The following is an 18485-nucleotide window of genomic DNA, read 5'->3' as shown; positions in this document are numbered from 1 at the left end:
ACAGTAAGTTCCACTCTTCTGGGAAGATCTTCCACTAGATTTTTTTGGAGATTCATTCAGCCACCAGGGGTGCAGTTAATGTTCTCAGTCATCCCAAAGGTATTCAATAGGGTTTACAGCAGGAGATCTTCCACCAAATCCAAACCATGTAAAGCAGATCTTTATGGAGCATTGTCATGCTGGAGGAGACTGGTCTGGGTCTCCTAGTTCATGTGACAGGAAAATTTCATGCTACCACATCCGAAGACTCGTATTCAACTGAGTGTCGCCAATGTTTTGAGGAAGAACCACATATATGTGGAAAAGTCGGGTGTCCCAATACTTTTGTTCAAATCCCCGAAGGTCAAATGAAGGATGATCATCAGATCCTCATCTCACAGGCTTCACTTTATTTTCCCTCAAGACTCGTCCTCTTTACAGATGTGTGCCAGCTGGCCGTCTCTCAATCGCTGTCTCAGTCCCAGCAAACGGTGGTCATGACTACAGAGGGGAAAATGTGTGTGTGTGTGTGTGTGTGTGTGTGTGTGTGTGTGTGTGTGTGTGTGTGTGTGGATAAACAGTGGCACTGATGATATCATTTCAACTTTAATTCACACACTCTTCATGAAGAGGCATTTTCCAATGACCCACTCTGACCTTTTGAAATATTTCACCACACACACACACACACACACACACACACACACACACACACACACACACACACACACACACACACACACTACAACCCCAGGACCTCAGAAGAGAAGAGGAGTACAACAAAAGTAACCAGGTGATGTAACAGGTTGTTGCCATAAACACACCGAGTCCGAGAGAATTCGTGCCCCAGTTTCACTTTTCTGCCCCTGTGGATCTCCACTGGGCAGGAACAACATTACCAAGAGTCCCACTGAGGTGAGATAAGGACATTAAAGGGACATTTCAGGGGCATTTCAGGGACATCAAAGGGACATCAAAGGGACATTAAATATATTCTCCAGTGTTTTTCTTTTGATCTTAATCACTATCTAGTGCGTCTTTACCGTTTGTATGATGTGATGTGAAGATGGAAATCTTTTTGAGAAGAACAAAAAAAGCCTCATCACTGAAATCTGTCTTACCAGAACCCCATGTGGAGATCCTTTAGAGAGAAGAAGTGTGTGTTTGTGTGTTTTAGACTCTTCTACTGTGAACATGATTGCCCTTTACAGATCGTCACGCTCTGATGAAGACCGTGGAAGCGCTGAAGGTCCAGAAACCTCTCCACTGATGGATCTCCATAAGATCAGACTCACTTCTCTCTCATGTCTCAGGAGACATCACACATGGACATGTCTTCCTGAATTGATTATATGATATTGGAGTCACATTTTTTTTCTACAGTAAGATGTTTTGGTTGTTCATTCCTACAACACCATGAATATCTTCAGGAGTCTTCAGGTCAGGGCTCAGGTGATTGAAAAAACAGTAAATGGATAAATGACTTTTCCAGCCAGATGTGGTTCTTCTCCAAACTTTTATTACAAACCTGGAGGGACACAATTGTATACGAGTCTTTGGATGTTTTAGCGTGAGATTTTCCTCCGTCTGAACTAGGAGACCCAAACCTGTTCCATCATGACAAAAACCCCAGCTCCATGAAGATCTGTATTCCATGGGTTGGATATGGTGAAAGATCAGCTCACCTACATCATGTCTTTACTACAACCCTTGTGGGTAAATGATTCTTAGTGTGATTAATGATTGTTAGAATATATATTGTGCCTCCAACTTCACGTGGCTGGAGCAGGCTGGTGTCCCAATACTTTTGGTGATTAGACTCTAGTTTGAAGAATGAATCAATAGTCGGTCCAGCGGCGGCTCACGGCGTGATCTCTGAAGTCACTAAAGCAAACGTCAAGGTGGAAACGTTCAGCAGAAATGGAGCGCTGTGTAGAGCCTCGTGTGAGGTCAGTGTGAGGGTAAGACAACATGCCCCGTGTGCCGTTCACCCACAAGATGGTATGTTCTCCTGTCCAATAACAAGGACAACATGCTGATGATGGAAGGTTTTCTGACCAATCAGAGAACAGGACGAAAAGTCACATCACCTGATGACTGAAAGAACGTTCAGAGAGAACAAATGATGGACATTAACTTTAAAACTAGTGGTTTTCCTGGTATGGGGCACCTGACCATCACACGGGTGTGTGGATCTTCTCCAAACTGCTAGTAGTAAGAACATAGAGGTACACAGTGTACAGGTAGATAGATAGAGAAAGAGATACAACTTGGTCATTTAATTTTACAAAAGCTGGCAACCATACAACCATGACTACATGAGTCCAGACAGACAGACAGACAGACATGCTGTTGAACATCTGGAAAGCTCTGGTCTGCAACCCACACTCCTGTGAGACACCATGATAGGATCCAGCTCTGATCATTCTGTGGAACCATCAGGGCCAGTCAGAGAGTGGAACCAAATCTTCTGAACTGGTGTGTCTCCACATGTTTCTTCAGGGGTTTCCAACCATATTGGTACCACATGGAGTTTATGGAGTTTAAAGGAGCATTTTGAGGAAATAAAATGAGCACATGGAGAAGTTCTGCTCATGAAGTTCATGTAGTTTAAGCATCAGCACATTTTCTAAAATCAGCACTGTGTTAAGTGTTCAACACCTCAATACACACTAACATCCACCGGAGTGTGCTTGTGGCGCCCCCTGCCGGTCCGCAACGATACTAAAGGCTAGCTTTGCAAATCAAACGTTTCAATAGTTATAATAAATAAATACAGATAAATCTTTTTTACTATTATTTGTAATTTTAGATGTAATCATAGGCGAAATATTATAATTTCAATAATAACTATTATTTAATATAACTCATTATTATAAAAAAAACATTTACCTGCATTTAAAATAATTATTGTAATATTTTTTAAGTATTTAATAAAACAATGATACACTAAATTTATATACATTTATATCCTTAAAAATAAATCAATTAAAATGACAAAAGACTTTTAAAAAAATCCTCTAGGTTTTATTTATTTTTTATACTCAACTTTTTGTTCAATAAAAAAAATAAAATTTTTTTTCTTAAAAATAAATATAATTGGTCCAATGCTGTGGTTGTCAAAGACACAGAAAGTTCTTCAGTTCATCACAGTTTTATTATGTGACTTTGTACAATAAAAATGAAAAAAAGGACAACATTTTTAAAAATATATATATTGGTGCAGTACATAATGGAAAGCTAAATGTGAATGGGCGGTTGTAGGCGGGACCTCGTGCTCGCTGTCTCGATCGGCCAATCAGCAGCGAGCATTAATCCGGATCATACCAAAGAGATATTGGGGGGTTGAGTGGGCTTGGGGAGGACGTAAGAAGGGGGAAACTGGCTTGTAGGACCATGGCAGTTCTTCACAAGCCTTTAGAGGAACCCTGTGATTAGAACCTGAGGCTGAACCTCACGGATCAGCACATACAGGGTGCAATATGATTGGTCAGATCCGAGGCACGTGTAAGTGTGGGAGAACTTTCTCGTACACAATACAAATCATCACCATTATCATCATCATCAACATCACAAAGGCAGATTTGTAAAGGTAAAGCTATGTAAAGTGAGCGACGCACCCACCGCCATGCTTCACAGCTCGAGTGATGTACATAGACCCCGCCCCCTACGGGATTCGAGCCACACGTTAACGCAGAGTGTAAACGTGTCTGCGGGGTTCCAAGCAAACCGAAGGAAGGGTCCAGACATGCTGATGGAGGTGAAATGACCGCGGTGAATCGAGGTGGTGTGACGGGCGAATAGACACACGTAATGAACAACAAACGTAAATTACACGTTACATAAACAAAAATAACACGTTATGTGGTTCGGTCCGACGCTAGATAACTTAAATTACACAAAAGGGAAGAACTGAACATTTCTTACGTGGGGAAAAGAAAAGAAAATCATCAATGAATAAAATGAATGAATAAACGGATGAATGGATGAGTGGCCTGAGGGGTTCTTCAGTCTTCTGATTCCATACGGGTTCAAGTCTGTCACCTTTTTTTTTTGGTTGGAAAGAAAGAAAGGATGGAGAGATGGGGGGTGGGGGGGGGGAACTTGTCTGTGTGGTGTTTTATATAAAAGCCCTCGTGTCCTATTTTCTGTAGGTCATAATGATCAGCCACGACACTGAGGTTTCTTCACTAATTATCATGGCCACTTAAACACACACACACACACACACACACACACACACACACACACACACACGGGAAGGTGGAGATATTTCGTGATGTTTGACAGACACAGTCCAGACTGGCAGGGTTGCAACTGGTACATCTCTTAGTGCTCAAAACACTTTAGAAGATTTTCTTCTTTTTGTTTTTCTCCAAAGTCCTGAAAAGAAACAAAATAAGTTATTGTACTGGTTTCAAAGGTTCTAATTAGAATTTTACTGGTTTTAATGGTTATAATTGGAATTGTAATGGTTCTACTGGGAATTATACTGGTTTTAAAGGTTATAATTGGAATTGTACTTGTTCTAATGGGAATTACACTGGTTTTAATGGTTCTAATCGGAATTGTACTGGTTTTGATGGGAATTGTACTGGTTCTACTGGGAATTATACTGGTTTTAAAGGTTATAATGGGAATTGCACTGGTTCTAATGGGAATTGCACTGGTTTTAATGGTTGTAATGGGAATTGTGTGTGTGTACCTAGAAGCATCAAGTTTCTGTTGCTCCACCAGGCGTTGCTGAGCCTCCCAGCCGACCCTCTCCTCCTCATACTGCCTCCTCTTCTCCTCCAGCTCTTTATGCTGAGCCTCCAGGTTCTTCTTCATCTGCTCATGACGCCGTTGCAGCTGAGGGATCAAACACACACACACACACATTTCAAACCTGCAACAATATAATTAAATGAAGCAGAACCTGGTGCTGGGTCATGTGACCATCTGAAGGAGAAGGTAAATGTAAGGAAAGAAAAAGGAGATCGAGACAAAATGGACAAACAAACAAACAAAAACAAATGATATACGTTTTGTTTTACCTCAGACTCAGAGTCCTTCAGTTTCTGGAGCTTCTCTTTCACCTTCATCTCAAACACCTGCTCCATCTCCATCTCCATCTTCTTCATCTTCGCCACATGCTCTCTCCTCTCCTCCTCCATCTGCGCTAGAGGACTCCTACACACACACACACACACACACACACAGTGTAGAACACACAGGCAGAGGCACAGATACACACAGTTAGCAGTGTATAAGGTTGGAGGAACACACAGAGAGCTTTAAACCCCTGGAGAAGACACCTGCGAGAGAGTGAGGGAGGAACACGAGTGAACAGCAAGAGCTGAAACGAAGAAAAGTGAGAGATTGAGAGAAAAGAAAGAAGAACGAGAGAAGAACGAAAGAGGAGCTCGACGTCCTCACAGCTTTAGTGTTAGTTCTACGTGCAGCAGCAGCAGCAGGTCAGCGGTGCTCAGTGAATGTGTGCGGTGATGATGGATCTGATCCCACCGTCTAATCTTTCAGCTCCAAAGTGTCTCGAGCGAAGTGCAGAACTTCCATGAAAAAACCTCATCGACCAGAAAAACCTTCATTCATGAGATCCACAAAACCTGATTTGTAATTTATCACTTTTATACTTATAACGAGGGAAAAAAGTAAAGTAGAAATAAAATACCAAAAATAAAAAAAGCTGAAGTAATAATGTAAAAGAAAATGGAGTAGAGAAGACAAAAAAGAAAAGAGGAAAAAGGCAGGAAAAATAGAAAAAAAAGAACTAAAGAAAGAAAGAAAGAAATAAAGAAAGGAAAGAAAGAGAATGAATTGCAATAGAAAGAAAAAACGAAAGAAAGAAAAGGTGGAACAAAAAAATGTTAAAGGGAAAAGAAAGGAACAAAAAGCAAAAAGGAAAAGAAGAAAGACGAGGTAAAGAGGGAAAAAGAGGATAAAGGGTGTTACTATGGAAACAGTGGACATATTGGATTCACGATCTGAATCACGTCTCATACGTAAGTCTTTACGTCTGATCTAAACGTTTTCATGCTTAACCCACACCCACAACCAGCCCCGCCCATAACCCCGCCCCAGTCTGGCCCCGCCCACCACCTCACGCTTCTCTCACCCTGTGTGAGTCGCCAGAACCCTGAGCAGAGCAGAGAGATGCAGCAAGAGGACGGAGAGAAGAGCTGTACAGCTGTGTGTGTGTGTGTGTGTGTGTGTGTGTGTGAGAGAGAGATTGACGCGAGCCACTTACATGCCATCACCTGTCTCAAATCTAAAAATGACAACAACAACAAACAAAAACACACAAACACACACTTTAGCATGCAACTGAACATGTCGGGTGGATGTGTAGAGATGAAGGTGTGGAGATGGAGGTGTATCAATGGAGGTGTGGAGATGAAGGTGTGGAGATGATGGTGTGGAGATGAAGGTGTGGAGATGAAGGTGTGGAGATGGAGATGTAGAGATGGAGGTGTGGAGATGAAGGTGTGGAGATGGAGGTGTGGAGATGATGGTGTGGAGATGGAGGTATGGAGATGAAGGTGTGGAGATGAAGGTGTGGAGATGAAGGTGTGGAGATGGAGGTGTGGAGATGAAGGTGTGCAGTTAGGTGTTAGTGAGGTGTTAAGGTGATCTACAGGGTAGCGGATGCATGTGATGGAGCCACACACGGCTGTAGGACTGTTGCTGACTTCATCATCATCTCATATGAACTTGGTTTATAATACATAAAATCAAAAGAAATAAAAACTCATACGGTGCATTCCAAAAGTATTGGCACCCCTTCAGTTTTCTCCACATTTCTCACATCCACACCTTTTATCATGCAGAGGAGAATGGAGGGGTGCCAATACTTTTGAAATGCACTGTATCAACATGGCCAAATCGTTCTTTTTGGAAGGTTGTATCTCCAGCCTTGACTTACACACACACACACACACACACACACACACACACACACACACACACACACACACACACTCACTTGGTTAGCTGGCCTTTGCTCTTGTTGTTGTCTGCTCCGTTGTAGGTCACGGCTGCCAGCTTTCTGCTGCGGTAGTTCTCGTAGTGAACGTTATTAGTCACGTCCTTCAGGTCCTGCATGTGGGTTCTGCAGAGTGAGGAACAGCAAAGCTGATGAACGGGCCAAAAATATTGGGACACCTAGCCATATGTGGTTCTTCTCCAAACTGATAGCACAAAAGCTGGAAACACACAGGACGCCTTTGGACTCTCCAGAATCACCTGAACTCAAACCTGTTCACCACAATGCTTCTGTGCACAAAGCCAGCTCCATGAAGATCTGCTTTACATGGGTTGGAGAACATGGAAGATCTCCTGCTATTAACCCTATTGAACACTTTTGGGATAAATGTGAACTCTGACTGCACCCCAGACCTCCTCACCTACATCAGTACCTGACCTGTACTACCACCCTGAGTGAAATCTCACACTAATCTCCAAAATATCTAGTGGAACATCTTCCCAGAAGAAAGAGTCGAGATTATTATAAGAGCAAATGGAGAGAAGGTTAGCAATCATATGGCCGGTTGTTTTTGGCCGGTTGTCCACAAACATTTGTTTTTTGTTTGTTTGTTTGTTTGTTTGTATGTATGTATGTATGTATGTATAGATAGATAGATGACGTACCTGATGAGCATGTTCCGTAAGATTGTGAAGTCACAGTGCTCTCCGTTTTCCACTGAAAATGTAAAAGTTTGAAAAAGTTTAAATCCAATCAGTGCCAAGCTGAAGCTCCTGGGGCCCCTGGGTGAGGCCCCTAACAATCAAACGCTCAGGTGTATAAATGAATAAGTAATACGGGCTAAACATTTTTGAATGTAAACATCAACGTGTAGTGCAGTTCACTCCACATCCAGCAGGTGGCAGAAAAAAAAAATCACACAAACAGCAGTGCATGATCCATATTTACACACACACACACACACACACACACACACACACACTTATCCTTCAGATGTGTATCAAATACTCAGTGTAAACACACACACACACACACACACACACACACACACACACACACACACACACACAGAACAGGAGTTACCTTCAGCCACACCCCAGGGGTACTGCCTGCCCCTCACACGCTTCCCGTTAACCTCGATGATGGTGTTGCTGCCCACCACGGCCAGCGGGAGGCGGTCCTGAGAAAACACGGCGTTCCGATGCGAACGTTATAAATTCCGATCCGGAAATTTTCCTTTCTAACATCAGCTTCAAGTGAGAAAACAACACACCTTGATCTTCTTCACCAGCTTGTTCTCCTCCTCATCGTCCGTCTCAGGAAACTCGTAGATTTTGATTTTGTGCTCCTGGATTTCTCGCATTATCTGTGCAGAGGGAGGAAAAATCCTAATTACCCACAATCCACCACTCCTGTGTCATTAATCAGAAAGTAGTTCTTCACAGCAGTGTGCAGAAAAAACACTGCAAATTCATTTCACTTCAGAATGTGTCAATAAATAAATAAATAAAAGAGTAAAAAGTGATGATTTAGAAGAAAACGACGTAAACAGGGTTAGAAATCGTGCTGCTGCTCTGATTGGTTCTCACCTGCAGCCTCGTTCTCTAAATACATTTGCACTTCCTCTCTTACATCTGGTCAATGTGGTCACACACACACACACACACACACACACACACCTGCTTCTTGAACTGCTGGCACTCCTCTGGAGTCAGTGTGTCTGCTTTGGCTATGAGAGGGATGATGTTGACTTTTTCATGTAACCGCTTCATGAACTCAATATCCAGAGGCTTCAGTCTGAAACAGGAAGTAAAAGAGACATCAGAGCGTGAGACAGAGGTAGACAGAGGGTGAGAGAGAGCATGAGAGAGAGCAAAAAACAGAGTGTAAGACAGGGGAGACATTCTCCCTCACCACCATGCTTCACAGAGAGAGAGAGAGAAAGAGAGAGAGAGAGAGCGAGTAAGGTCATGCCTATCAGCTCTTTTCTCATCACTATCCCGTGAAGTCTCATACAGCTGCTGCTGTTCACTTCCTCATGTTGATGATTCACTTCCTGGTTTTGATGAATATGTTGGAATATATTTTGGTGCATATTTTTATATTTATATTTTAGAGTATTTTTCTGTATATTTATGGAGTATATTTATTATTAGAACTAAACAGATGTCCTGAGACACTTTATAATGGGTTTTTGGTAGTAGGAGCTCAGTGGTTAATGCTCTGGGTCACTTATCAGAAGGTTGAGGGTTCAAACCCGGTATTGACAAGCTGCCACTCTTGGGGCCCTTGAGCAAGGCCCTCAACCCTCAGGTGTTCCGGAGGCGCTGTATCGTGACTGAGCTCGCGTTCCTACCCCAGCTTTCTAACATCACGGGGATACGCAAAAAAGAATTTCACTGCGCAGTAAAGTACATGTGACAAATATAAAGCGCCTTACAGCGCCACCTTGTTTATTACTGCACCACTGTTTATCACTGGCTCAAGTCTCTCTCCACCCGAGACCAACTGTGGGCAAAGAAAAAGTTGCTGCCATTTATTCCTAGACACATGTTTAGGGTGGACATTCTTCCTTTAGGAAGTACTAGGAAACACACACACACACACACACACACACACACACACACACACACACACACACACACACACACACACACACACACACACACACACACACTATTGTAGCTGTCCTGCTGCTGTGTGTTGTCCATGCTGCAGGAGAACAGAAGATCATCTGCTCCGTCTCTAATCACTGACTGAAACAACATGACTGAATTGTTCCTTTGTTCCAGGCGTGTGTGTGTGTATGTAAGTGTGTGTTCAGCTGTGTGTATAAATATATGTGTGTGTTCAGCTGAAATAAGACACACACAAAGCCAGCACTGAACACATGCCAAAATAGCACTCGGTTCTTTTACACACACACACACACACACACACACACACAATAAAATAACGCTACACAGCTCAGTCAAGCTGAAATAAAAGGGGTCCAAGCACCAATACAGATCTGGCACCAAATCCCTGTTCCAGTCCAAGATCCACCCTGTGTTTTTTGACACCATGTTTGTTTGAGTTTCAGACTGTGATGAGAAATTGAACACTAGTAAAACAAACACAAACACTGGAAGAACAAATACACACAAAAAGCTGAAGAAAACGCTGTGATGCTGCCGTGTGTGCGGGTTCTGACGCGGCAGTACTCACCCGTGTCCAGAGGGGGCGATGAAGTACAAGCAGCAGTGCACTCTGTTGTCAGGCATCTGCCGTCTGTTGACACGTGACTCTGAGTTGAGGTAATCCTCAAACTTACTGTCGATGTGATCCGTCACCGGCTGCCAGCTACACAAAACAAACAAAAACAGACAAACATGAACGAGTCGTTCTCAGTAAAGCCGCAGCTGGTCTGCGTAGCCGCATCCGTACCAGTTACTGTTGTCCACAGCGTCTCCGAACCCCGGCGTGTCCACGATGGTGAGCAGCAGCTGCACGCCGCCCTCTTTTACCAGCACCTTCGACTGTTCCACCTGCACACACACACACACACACACACACACACACACACACACGCCTTCGTCAGGATAAAAATACTGGAACACTGCGGTTGATTGCTACAATCTGACTGGGCGTCGCTACTCAGACTGCTGATCCGGGAAGAGGCCATTTTAAGAACCGTTCCAATCGCAAAGTTCTTCAAACGTGCATGAAAATGTTCTCTTTGTAAAAAAAAAAAAAAAAAAAACATTTCCCACAATGCACCACAAAACCAAACGCTTGCTAAGATTTCTGCTTATGATGTCATATTTTAAGACATTTGTTCCTCAGGCAACTTCATCCACAGTCGTATGTAGTGTGTTATAGTTGTTGTAGCGTGTTAGCGGTGTTGTAGCGTGTTAGCGGTGTTGTAGCGTGTTAGCGGTGTTGACATTGTTTGATTTTTAAAAGTTTAACAATTAAAAATAAAATCCATCAGTAAGCCTTCGATCCTGCTCGAGGAACCGGGAAAGGAACACGTGTGTGTGTGTGACTGAGCAAACATCTACACAATTTCTAAAGGAAACTGAGCTGAAGTGCTGCGGGGACACGACCCGAGGTGTTCATAATGTACAACTACTAATGACAACAAAAAAACTATAAAAAAAAAAAGTTCATTACAACAGAGAAAGAAAGAAAGAATGAAAGTGAGAGAAATATATAGAACAAGGAAACAAAAAGAAAGAAAAAAAGAAAAAAGAATGATAGAAAGTGTATGATAACATCAGTCTGTTGGTTTAGTCGGGGCAGTGGGGTGGTGTCGGTGGTGGTGGGGGATGGGGGTTTTGTTGTGTGTGGTCATGTGACCTCTGGACAGCAGGGTTGGGGGAGTGGGCTTGTCGTGCGTGGTCATGTGACCAGGACATGGCGTGATCAGTGTGAGGATGTGTGGTGATTCAGGGTTTGACACCCCTTTTCACCAGGAGCTGAGGAGACACCCAGAGACCAGGGCGTGGTGCTGAGAGCTGAACCTCGTGATGAGAGATCACACCGTGCGGTGTGTGTGTGTGGGTGTGTGTGTTTCTGCTCACTGTGTGATTACAGCGAGTCTCCATGAAGGTCATGCACATCATCTGAGATGCTCATGGTGCCTTCAGGCACTGCTGCTGTTTCTGACCTTAATGCTGCAACATCAATCCTGATTGTCTCCCAACTTCACAGCGAACCCACTTTAATACATACTACAGCTGTGCCCATAAAACGCCTGAGAAAAACAGCTCTCTCTCTTTCTCTCCCTCTTTCTCTCTGGTCTTCAAAACCCTTCAAACCGCACAGCCTGAAAATGAAGCGGAACCCTGTCATATTGGGTTTAAAGATCAGCAGCTGCACCTGAAATGCTGCCAGACCACATTCGGGTCGAAATGGGAAACATTTGCGCTCCAGCACGAGAGCAAAACTGGGGAAATAAATCAAAAACGAGCCGCGATGTCGCGAAATCTGTTGCACCTCGTTTAAAGCGGCCATATGGAACATTTAAACATGCTTTTAGATCTGCTCTAATAATCCAACACACATCAGGGATATAAAAATCTACAACATTTTTTTTTTATGGCCTAGAGTTTTGAGGCAAAAGTATTCGGACACCCGACTTTCCCAGTCATAAGCAGATCATCTGCCAAACTGATGTTGTGATGGACATCTTTGGATGCAGTAGCATGAAATTTTCCTTCACTTATACTAGGAGCCGTAAACCTCTCTTCTGTGCACAAAGCCAGCTCCATGAAGATCTGCTTTACGTGGGTTGGAGAACATGGAAGATCTCTCGCTATATCGAATATAAGCAGTGCAAAATCCTCGCAAAATCTGGAGAAACATCTTCCCAGAAGAGTGGAGATTATTGTAACAGCAAACAGGGACTAAATGTGGTATGAGCATATTTATGTCAACACACGCTGATATTTCTGGAATGTCTGGATTTGAGGAGACTTTTTAAGATCACTGAGGTCGGTGCTGAGGTCGGCGCTCTCGCTCGCATGGGCTGAGATGATGAGATGTAAAACAGTTCCAGCCACTGCTTTGGATCGCTGAACCCACTTCAAAATACAGATTTGAAAAAAATCTGTTTAAAAAAAAAAGTCTACACTAAAAAAAAAACCACGTTAACAAACCCTCACGTGTCCATTATCAAGTTTTGCTAGCTAGCTAACGTGCATGTTAGATTTAGCTTCTGAGAACTTCTCATGGTTCAGTTTGCCAGGATAATATCATTTTCAAAGCTTGAATAATCATACAATCAAATAATAAAAAAAAAGTTGCTAGCTAAACAATTTCTATTTGCTAGTTCTTTAAGCTCCTCCCCCAAACTGTGACAAATGTTAAGAGTATAAAAGGTAACGTTGCTTCGTCCATCATCAGATGCACGGCAGATGATTGTATAAATGTAAAATTCACTACAATGCTGGAAGAGGGCTGTAAAATTTCAAAAGTCGCTTTAACATAATTGCTAAATGCCAAATGCTAATGCCAAATGTAATTAATCAAATTGCTAAATGCCAAATGCTAAACAAGAACTAAATTCCCTCCCCCCAAGTCATGTGACCGTTTCCTAGATGATTTGCATCCTGCTTGTTTTTTTGGACGCACGTCTGTCTCGTAACGTCCTGCTCCTCCTCAGGCTGCTGATCATTTGGAGAACCATCCCAGTCGAGTCCTTCAAACGTGAACATTCTACAGATAAAACCGGTCTGAACACAAATATGACACACTAGAACATTCATTCCCAATACGCAAGTGTACATGCGCAAACACCATGACACAGTACAATGAGACAGTAACACAATACAGTGTAGCATTGAGGAGTTCACAGAAATTTTCACACTTCCTCCTTCAGGCGGTGTTTGTTTCCAGGCTGGCTGTGGTTCTTCTCAGTAACAATAAACTCCAATAAAAAAAGCCAATGAATTCATGCGGTCGTTCAGTGAAAGTATTTAGAGCTGGGTGTGACGTGTGTGTGTGTGTGTGGACACAGATGATAACCCTAAGCTCAGCTTTATGACTTACTTTCTACGACCTTCAACACCTGGTCTTTCATATTTTCTGTGTGACACTGTGTGACACTGCTTATGTTTCTATTCAACAAACTAAATTTCCTTCGACCAAACAAATCTATAAAACGTCCAGATGTTCCACTTTATTCCCACTGAAAAATCATCCCTTAGCATGAAGAACAGTTTTACACTCAGCATCCGGACACTTCGTTTCTCCAAACGTTCAGCTGAAACACTGTAAAACTCAACAAAGGTGTTCGTCATTAGTTGAACGTTTCTTTGCAGATCAGTAGGATTGAGGTGCGATGACTGGGCAGGCCATGATACACATCACTCCAGACGACTGTTTCTCTCTAAAGAACACTTGCAGAGTTCGAACTGCGCTTGACTCATCGTCTTGTTGTATGGTGAAGTCTCCTTCAATGAGCTGCAGTCCAGACGGAATCACATGGTGCTGAACTCTGGAATGGGAGATGTTTCGGGTCATTTTCACCTCCCTGCTCAAAAACAACCCCAAACTATCAAACGTCCACCTCCATGTGTGAGTGTGAGGGAGTCTGATCACATCTTCTTACACAAGTTCTTCTCTTAGAGACACAAATGTCAAATTTGGACCCCGCAGAAATTTCATCCACTCGTTCACAGTGTGTTTTTGCCTTTTAATGAGTTTGTTGCATAGAAACAGAAGGAACATGTATCTCAAAGAAACCCTCCCCCCAGGCTCTGTAAAGCTGCACTATAACTGTTTGCTAAACCTGAAATTTCATTCCCTCTCATATGTTGATAGAATAAAAATCCCAAACTAATCCACAATATCATTTACTAAGCTACTATACACACTAACTGAGGGGTCCAAGCACCTTCCAGACAAACAATTAAAGATACACAGCACGATGTTCATGTTTTGTCAATGTAGCCTTTAAGGAAATTCAACACAATTTTTATAAAGTAGTGAGAAGCTGTAACATTTTTGAGTAGAACGTCAGACAGGTAGACAGGCCACGCCCCCTGCGATGACCACTATAAGGTGGTTTCTTCACTGTAAACCCCCCTGAAAACCCCGCCGTGATTATGGCATTGGCCTCAGGATCGGATGCTTACAGGTGTTTAGGTGTTCCTAGGGTCGAGGAAGTTACAACAGATTGGAGATGGCCCACACGTGTACATGTCCAGGCAGAAGAAGCTTTGCTCTAAACAAGGAGTCACTGAGGTAAACATTTGTATTGCAAAATGTTATGCATATTTGAATGTGGTGATGCAACTAATAAATCGGTTCTTTATACAGTGGCCAACACACCCCACTTTCTAATGAGCCTGCAGTTCCAGAGGTCTGGAGAGCGAGCAAGTGCCACACCTCACCTGTGAGCAGGTAAACATCTTTAAATGAAGAAAAAAGAATCTGGCATTAGACTGGGTAACAAATTGGGGTGGATATGAACGATCCCTAAGGTGCATTTAAAGGATTAGAGAAGATCTGAGTGTGTGTTCATCATGACAGCTCCAAAGCATCATCACACTGCTTACTTGTTTCAGAAAACAAACCCAAATCCAACTAAATAAATGTTACACAATATAATACAGTGCTAAAATTCTCCATTCTGATTGGTTGAAAGGTGTTGATTCATATTAAAGTTGTATTCTGCGTGTTTATTTCATTACATTGGATTGTGATTGGCTGGAGTTCCAGGTGTGAGTTCAGGTAGTTGGTGGTCAGTTTCAACACCAATTCCATCCATAGTGAGGCAGCTACTGTAGATGTTTCCTAATGACCTTACTGAGCTCAATGGAGGATTTCTACATGTGGAGGAACCTAAACGGTAAATACGGGGATTTTAACAAAATAAACATCTCGTGGCACAAGAATAATTTGATGAGCACACACTTTCATGTAAATAAATGTAGTTCCTGGGTGTAATTTCGAGCTCCAATGAGCCGCATACAACCCTGATTCCAAAAACACTTGCTGTGCAAAATGTAAATAAAAACAGAATCTCCAAAATCCATATTCTATTCACAATGTTTAAACTGAGAATCTGTACTATTTTAATAAAAAAAATAAGGTCATTATTAATCTGATGGCTGCAACATGTATCAAAACAGTTGGGACAGGGCCATGTTTACCACTGTGTAGCATCATGTCTTCTGTTCTGTACACATCTGGGCACTGAGGAGACCAGTTGCAGTTGATTTGGGAGATGAAGGTTGTCCCATGTGTGTCTGATACTGGATTCTACCTGCTCAACAGTTCTGGGTGTCCTTTGTTGCATTTCTCGTTTCATGATGCAAGGTTTTGAAATGGACAAATTCATGGACATTTTACATTTAAATATGTTCTCTATGATCTATTGTGAATAGAATATGGTTTTATGGGATTTACAAATCATAGCATTCTGTTTTTATTTCCCAACTATCTTGGAATTGTATAAAATAAGGAAACTGAAGTATTCTGTAATTGATATCTGCTCTGTAAACATCAGTGACAGCTTAAACGCCTCAATGCTGGGAAGTAAGCATGGTATAATGTGATAATCTATGGTTAGGTCTGAGGCCTTACACCATTATAATGTTCTTCACTTCATCTTTACCCTCAACACTCTGTACCTCTACATTGTGCACCAACATCCTGCCACACCTCACACCTAGCTAGTTAATGGATTGTTACTTTTATTTAGCACAAAATGTTATTAGATTGATCTAAAACACAGAAAGAAATTTCTTAGAACTGCATTGAAATGGAGACAGGGCGAGACTTTTGTGGTCTGACTGGGAAGTGTGTGTCTCAATCACACTGAGATGTGAAGGAAAAGAGCGTGTACAGACATGCAGCGCATCAGGCAACGCTATTATTGAACTATGCTGAGAAACCAGAAGGATGATTTTCCTTATCCGTGTTGATGTCTGAATGAAAAAATTAAAGAGAGAACACGGACGAGAAACCAAAAAAATTGTGATGTCCTCTCAACATCAAAGCGAACAAAACCGCAAGACGGGTACAGAAGAGGAGTTTCCTCCCAGCGCTTCCTCTCTGTACATCTGAAACGCTTCAGTGGCCTGAGGCTGAGGCTCAACACTATACAGTTACTGCAGTGTGAGGCGTCAAGAGCATTCATGGAGGTGTGCGGTTACGGGAAAACCATCAACAAAATAAGTGGGATCAAAGCAGACGTATATCAACCGAGCCATGCCCCCTGCATAACTTTTCATTGCTCTTATAACACGTTGAATAGTCAATGCTAAAACTCTGGTAACGTGTGTGATGTATGTTTTATCCTTTTACAGCTACATTTCTTAATGCTATGAGTAAGACTAGTGTATACGTGCTGGTCAGAGCATCAAAACCTGCCATCATTTACAAGAACTAAAACTATGGCTATGAATGACTGTGTGTGTGTGTGTGTGTGTGTGTGTGTGTGTGTGTGTGTAGCAAAGCCAAGCCCTTAAGCCACTTACCAGCCTGAAATTCATTGCACAATGACATAATAACAATAATCACACTTGAGTCTTCTTTCGTCACTGTGCGAGACGAACAATTAGTCTTTTTGACATGATAATGATAGAGAACGTGTGTGTGTGTGTGTGTGTGTGTGTGTGTGTGTGTGTGTGTGTGTTCAGACCACAAGTAGATGTAAGTAGGCTAGGTAAGAGAATACACATTCAGAGACGCACTGTTACTGTAAAAATAAATAATCGAGTGACCTGACATAAATGTAACCCGTTACAGACCTGAAGCCGATTGTTTTCCTGTGAAACTACAACAAAAGTTAAAGTTGAATGCTGGAGATGCTTTTCCCTTCACCGTGGTTATAAAGAGTGGTTAAATGTGCTCTTAAAGACCTCCTGTCAGCTCGAACCTCTGTCTGTTCACCTTCAACCTCCTCTATCTTTCTCTCACTAACTTCGCTCAGTGTTCAGCAGGAACGTAAACTGAAAGCTACCTCACGTTCTGCGGGAACATAAACTGAAATTTACCTCACATTCAGTAGAAACTTAACTTGAAAGTTACCTCATGTTCAGTGGCAATGTAATTTGAAATTTACCTCACGTTCTGCAGGAACATAAACTAAAAGTTACCTCACGTTCGGTTGGAACATACCGTGAAATGTACCTTGTGTTTGGTGGGAACAAACACTGAAATTTACCTCATGTTTGGTTGAACGTATCCTAAAAAGTTACCTCACATTCATAAGGAACGTAACCTGAATGTTACCTCATGTTCGTTGTGAACGTTACTGGAACATTACTCATTTGACGTGAACGTGACCTGTATGTTGCCTCATGCGAGTTGTAAATGCTACCTCATGTTTGAACGTTACCTAAACATTGTGTGTTTAAAGTGAACATTACCTAAACGTTACCTGATGTTTAGTTGTGAACGTTACCTGAACTTTACCTCAAGTTTAATATGAATGCTACCTAAATGTGAGGCAAAAAAAAAAGCACTGAAGCTTCACATGTATGTTTGTGTCCCGTTACAGTTACAATGTTAAAGTTGTAATTGGCGCATGCTGCCAATTCGTGCTCTGGCATGTACTGATGCAAACCGATTCATTTTTCACATCGCTACAACAAAGGAAAAAAATTCCAAGGAAATATGACACGATACGCAGATGGCAGAGTGGCACCGGGGTTTGGACGTCCAAGGTTAGACAAAGGTGAGAAGGCTATTGCTGTGTCAGGAAGGTGTGTGTGTGTGTGTGCGCGATCTGAAGGTTGTGTTGGTTGGAAGTTTGCTGCAGTGCGTCTCTGCTGGAAGCGAATGCGTAAAGCAGGCTGTGTGGAGGCGGTGAAGTGTGGGAGAGAGGCACGCTTTTGGGAAAGGCATTTGCTAACCGCCCACACTGCGGCCTGGCACTGACACGCACACACTCCACAACGGCAAGCTATTTCAGGCTTCTGTGTGTGTGTGTGTGTGGTGTGAGAACAGTGATTATGATGGTGAAGGATTGCCACCTCCGTGATTGAACGAGAGGACGGTGAGAGAACGCCTATGATAAGACGTGCGG

General features: G+C 42.5%; 1 protein-coding gene across 3 annotated transcripts in view; it reads right to left on the bottom strand.

Annotated features, from left to right (window-relative positions):
* Positions 1–3117: 3117 nt before the first annotated feature.
* Positions 3118–18485, bottom strand: part of LOC124381893 (septin-7) — a 29888-nt gene continuing 14520 nt past the window's right edge. For 2 of the 3 annotated variants that reach the window (XM_046843792.1, XM_046843793.1), the window contains exons 5-15: positions 10388–10488; positions 10169–10303; positions 8641–8758; positions 8235–8327; positions 8045–8141; positions 7627–7678; positions 6962–7087; positions 6227–6247; positions 5016–5151; positions 4685–4830; positions 3118–4362 (exon numbers count right to left, since the gene is read on the bottom strand). In XM_046843792.1, coding sequence (XP_046699748.1) covers positions 4326–4362; positions 4685–4830; positions 5016–5151; positions 6227–6247; positions 6962–7087; positions 7627–7678; positions 8045–8141; positions 8235–8327; positions 8641–8758; positions 10169–10303; positions 10388–10488 — 1062 coding nt within the window. In that variant the 3' untranslated portion in view covers positions 3118–4325. The remainder of the gene's footprint in view (positions 4363–4684; positions 4831–5015; positions 5152–6226; positions 6248–6961; positions 7088–7626; positions 7679–8044; positions 8142–8234; positions 8328–8640; positions 8759–10168; positions 10304–10387; positions 10489–18485) is intronic. The other variant, XM_046843794.1, reaches the window with a different exon arrangement.

This window comes from Silurus meridionalis, chromosome 29 (assembly GCF_014805685.1).
Source record: "Silurus meridionalis isolate SWU-2019-XX chromosome 29, ASM1480568v1, whole genome shotgun sequence".
Classification (NCBI taxonomy): domain Eukaryota; kingdom Metazoa; phylum Chordata; class Actinopteri; order Siluriformes; family Siluridae; genus Silurus; species Silurus meridionalis.
This window is presented reverse-complemented; position numbering and strand designations above follow the sequence as displayed.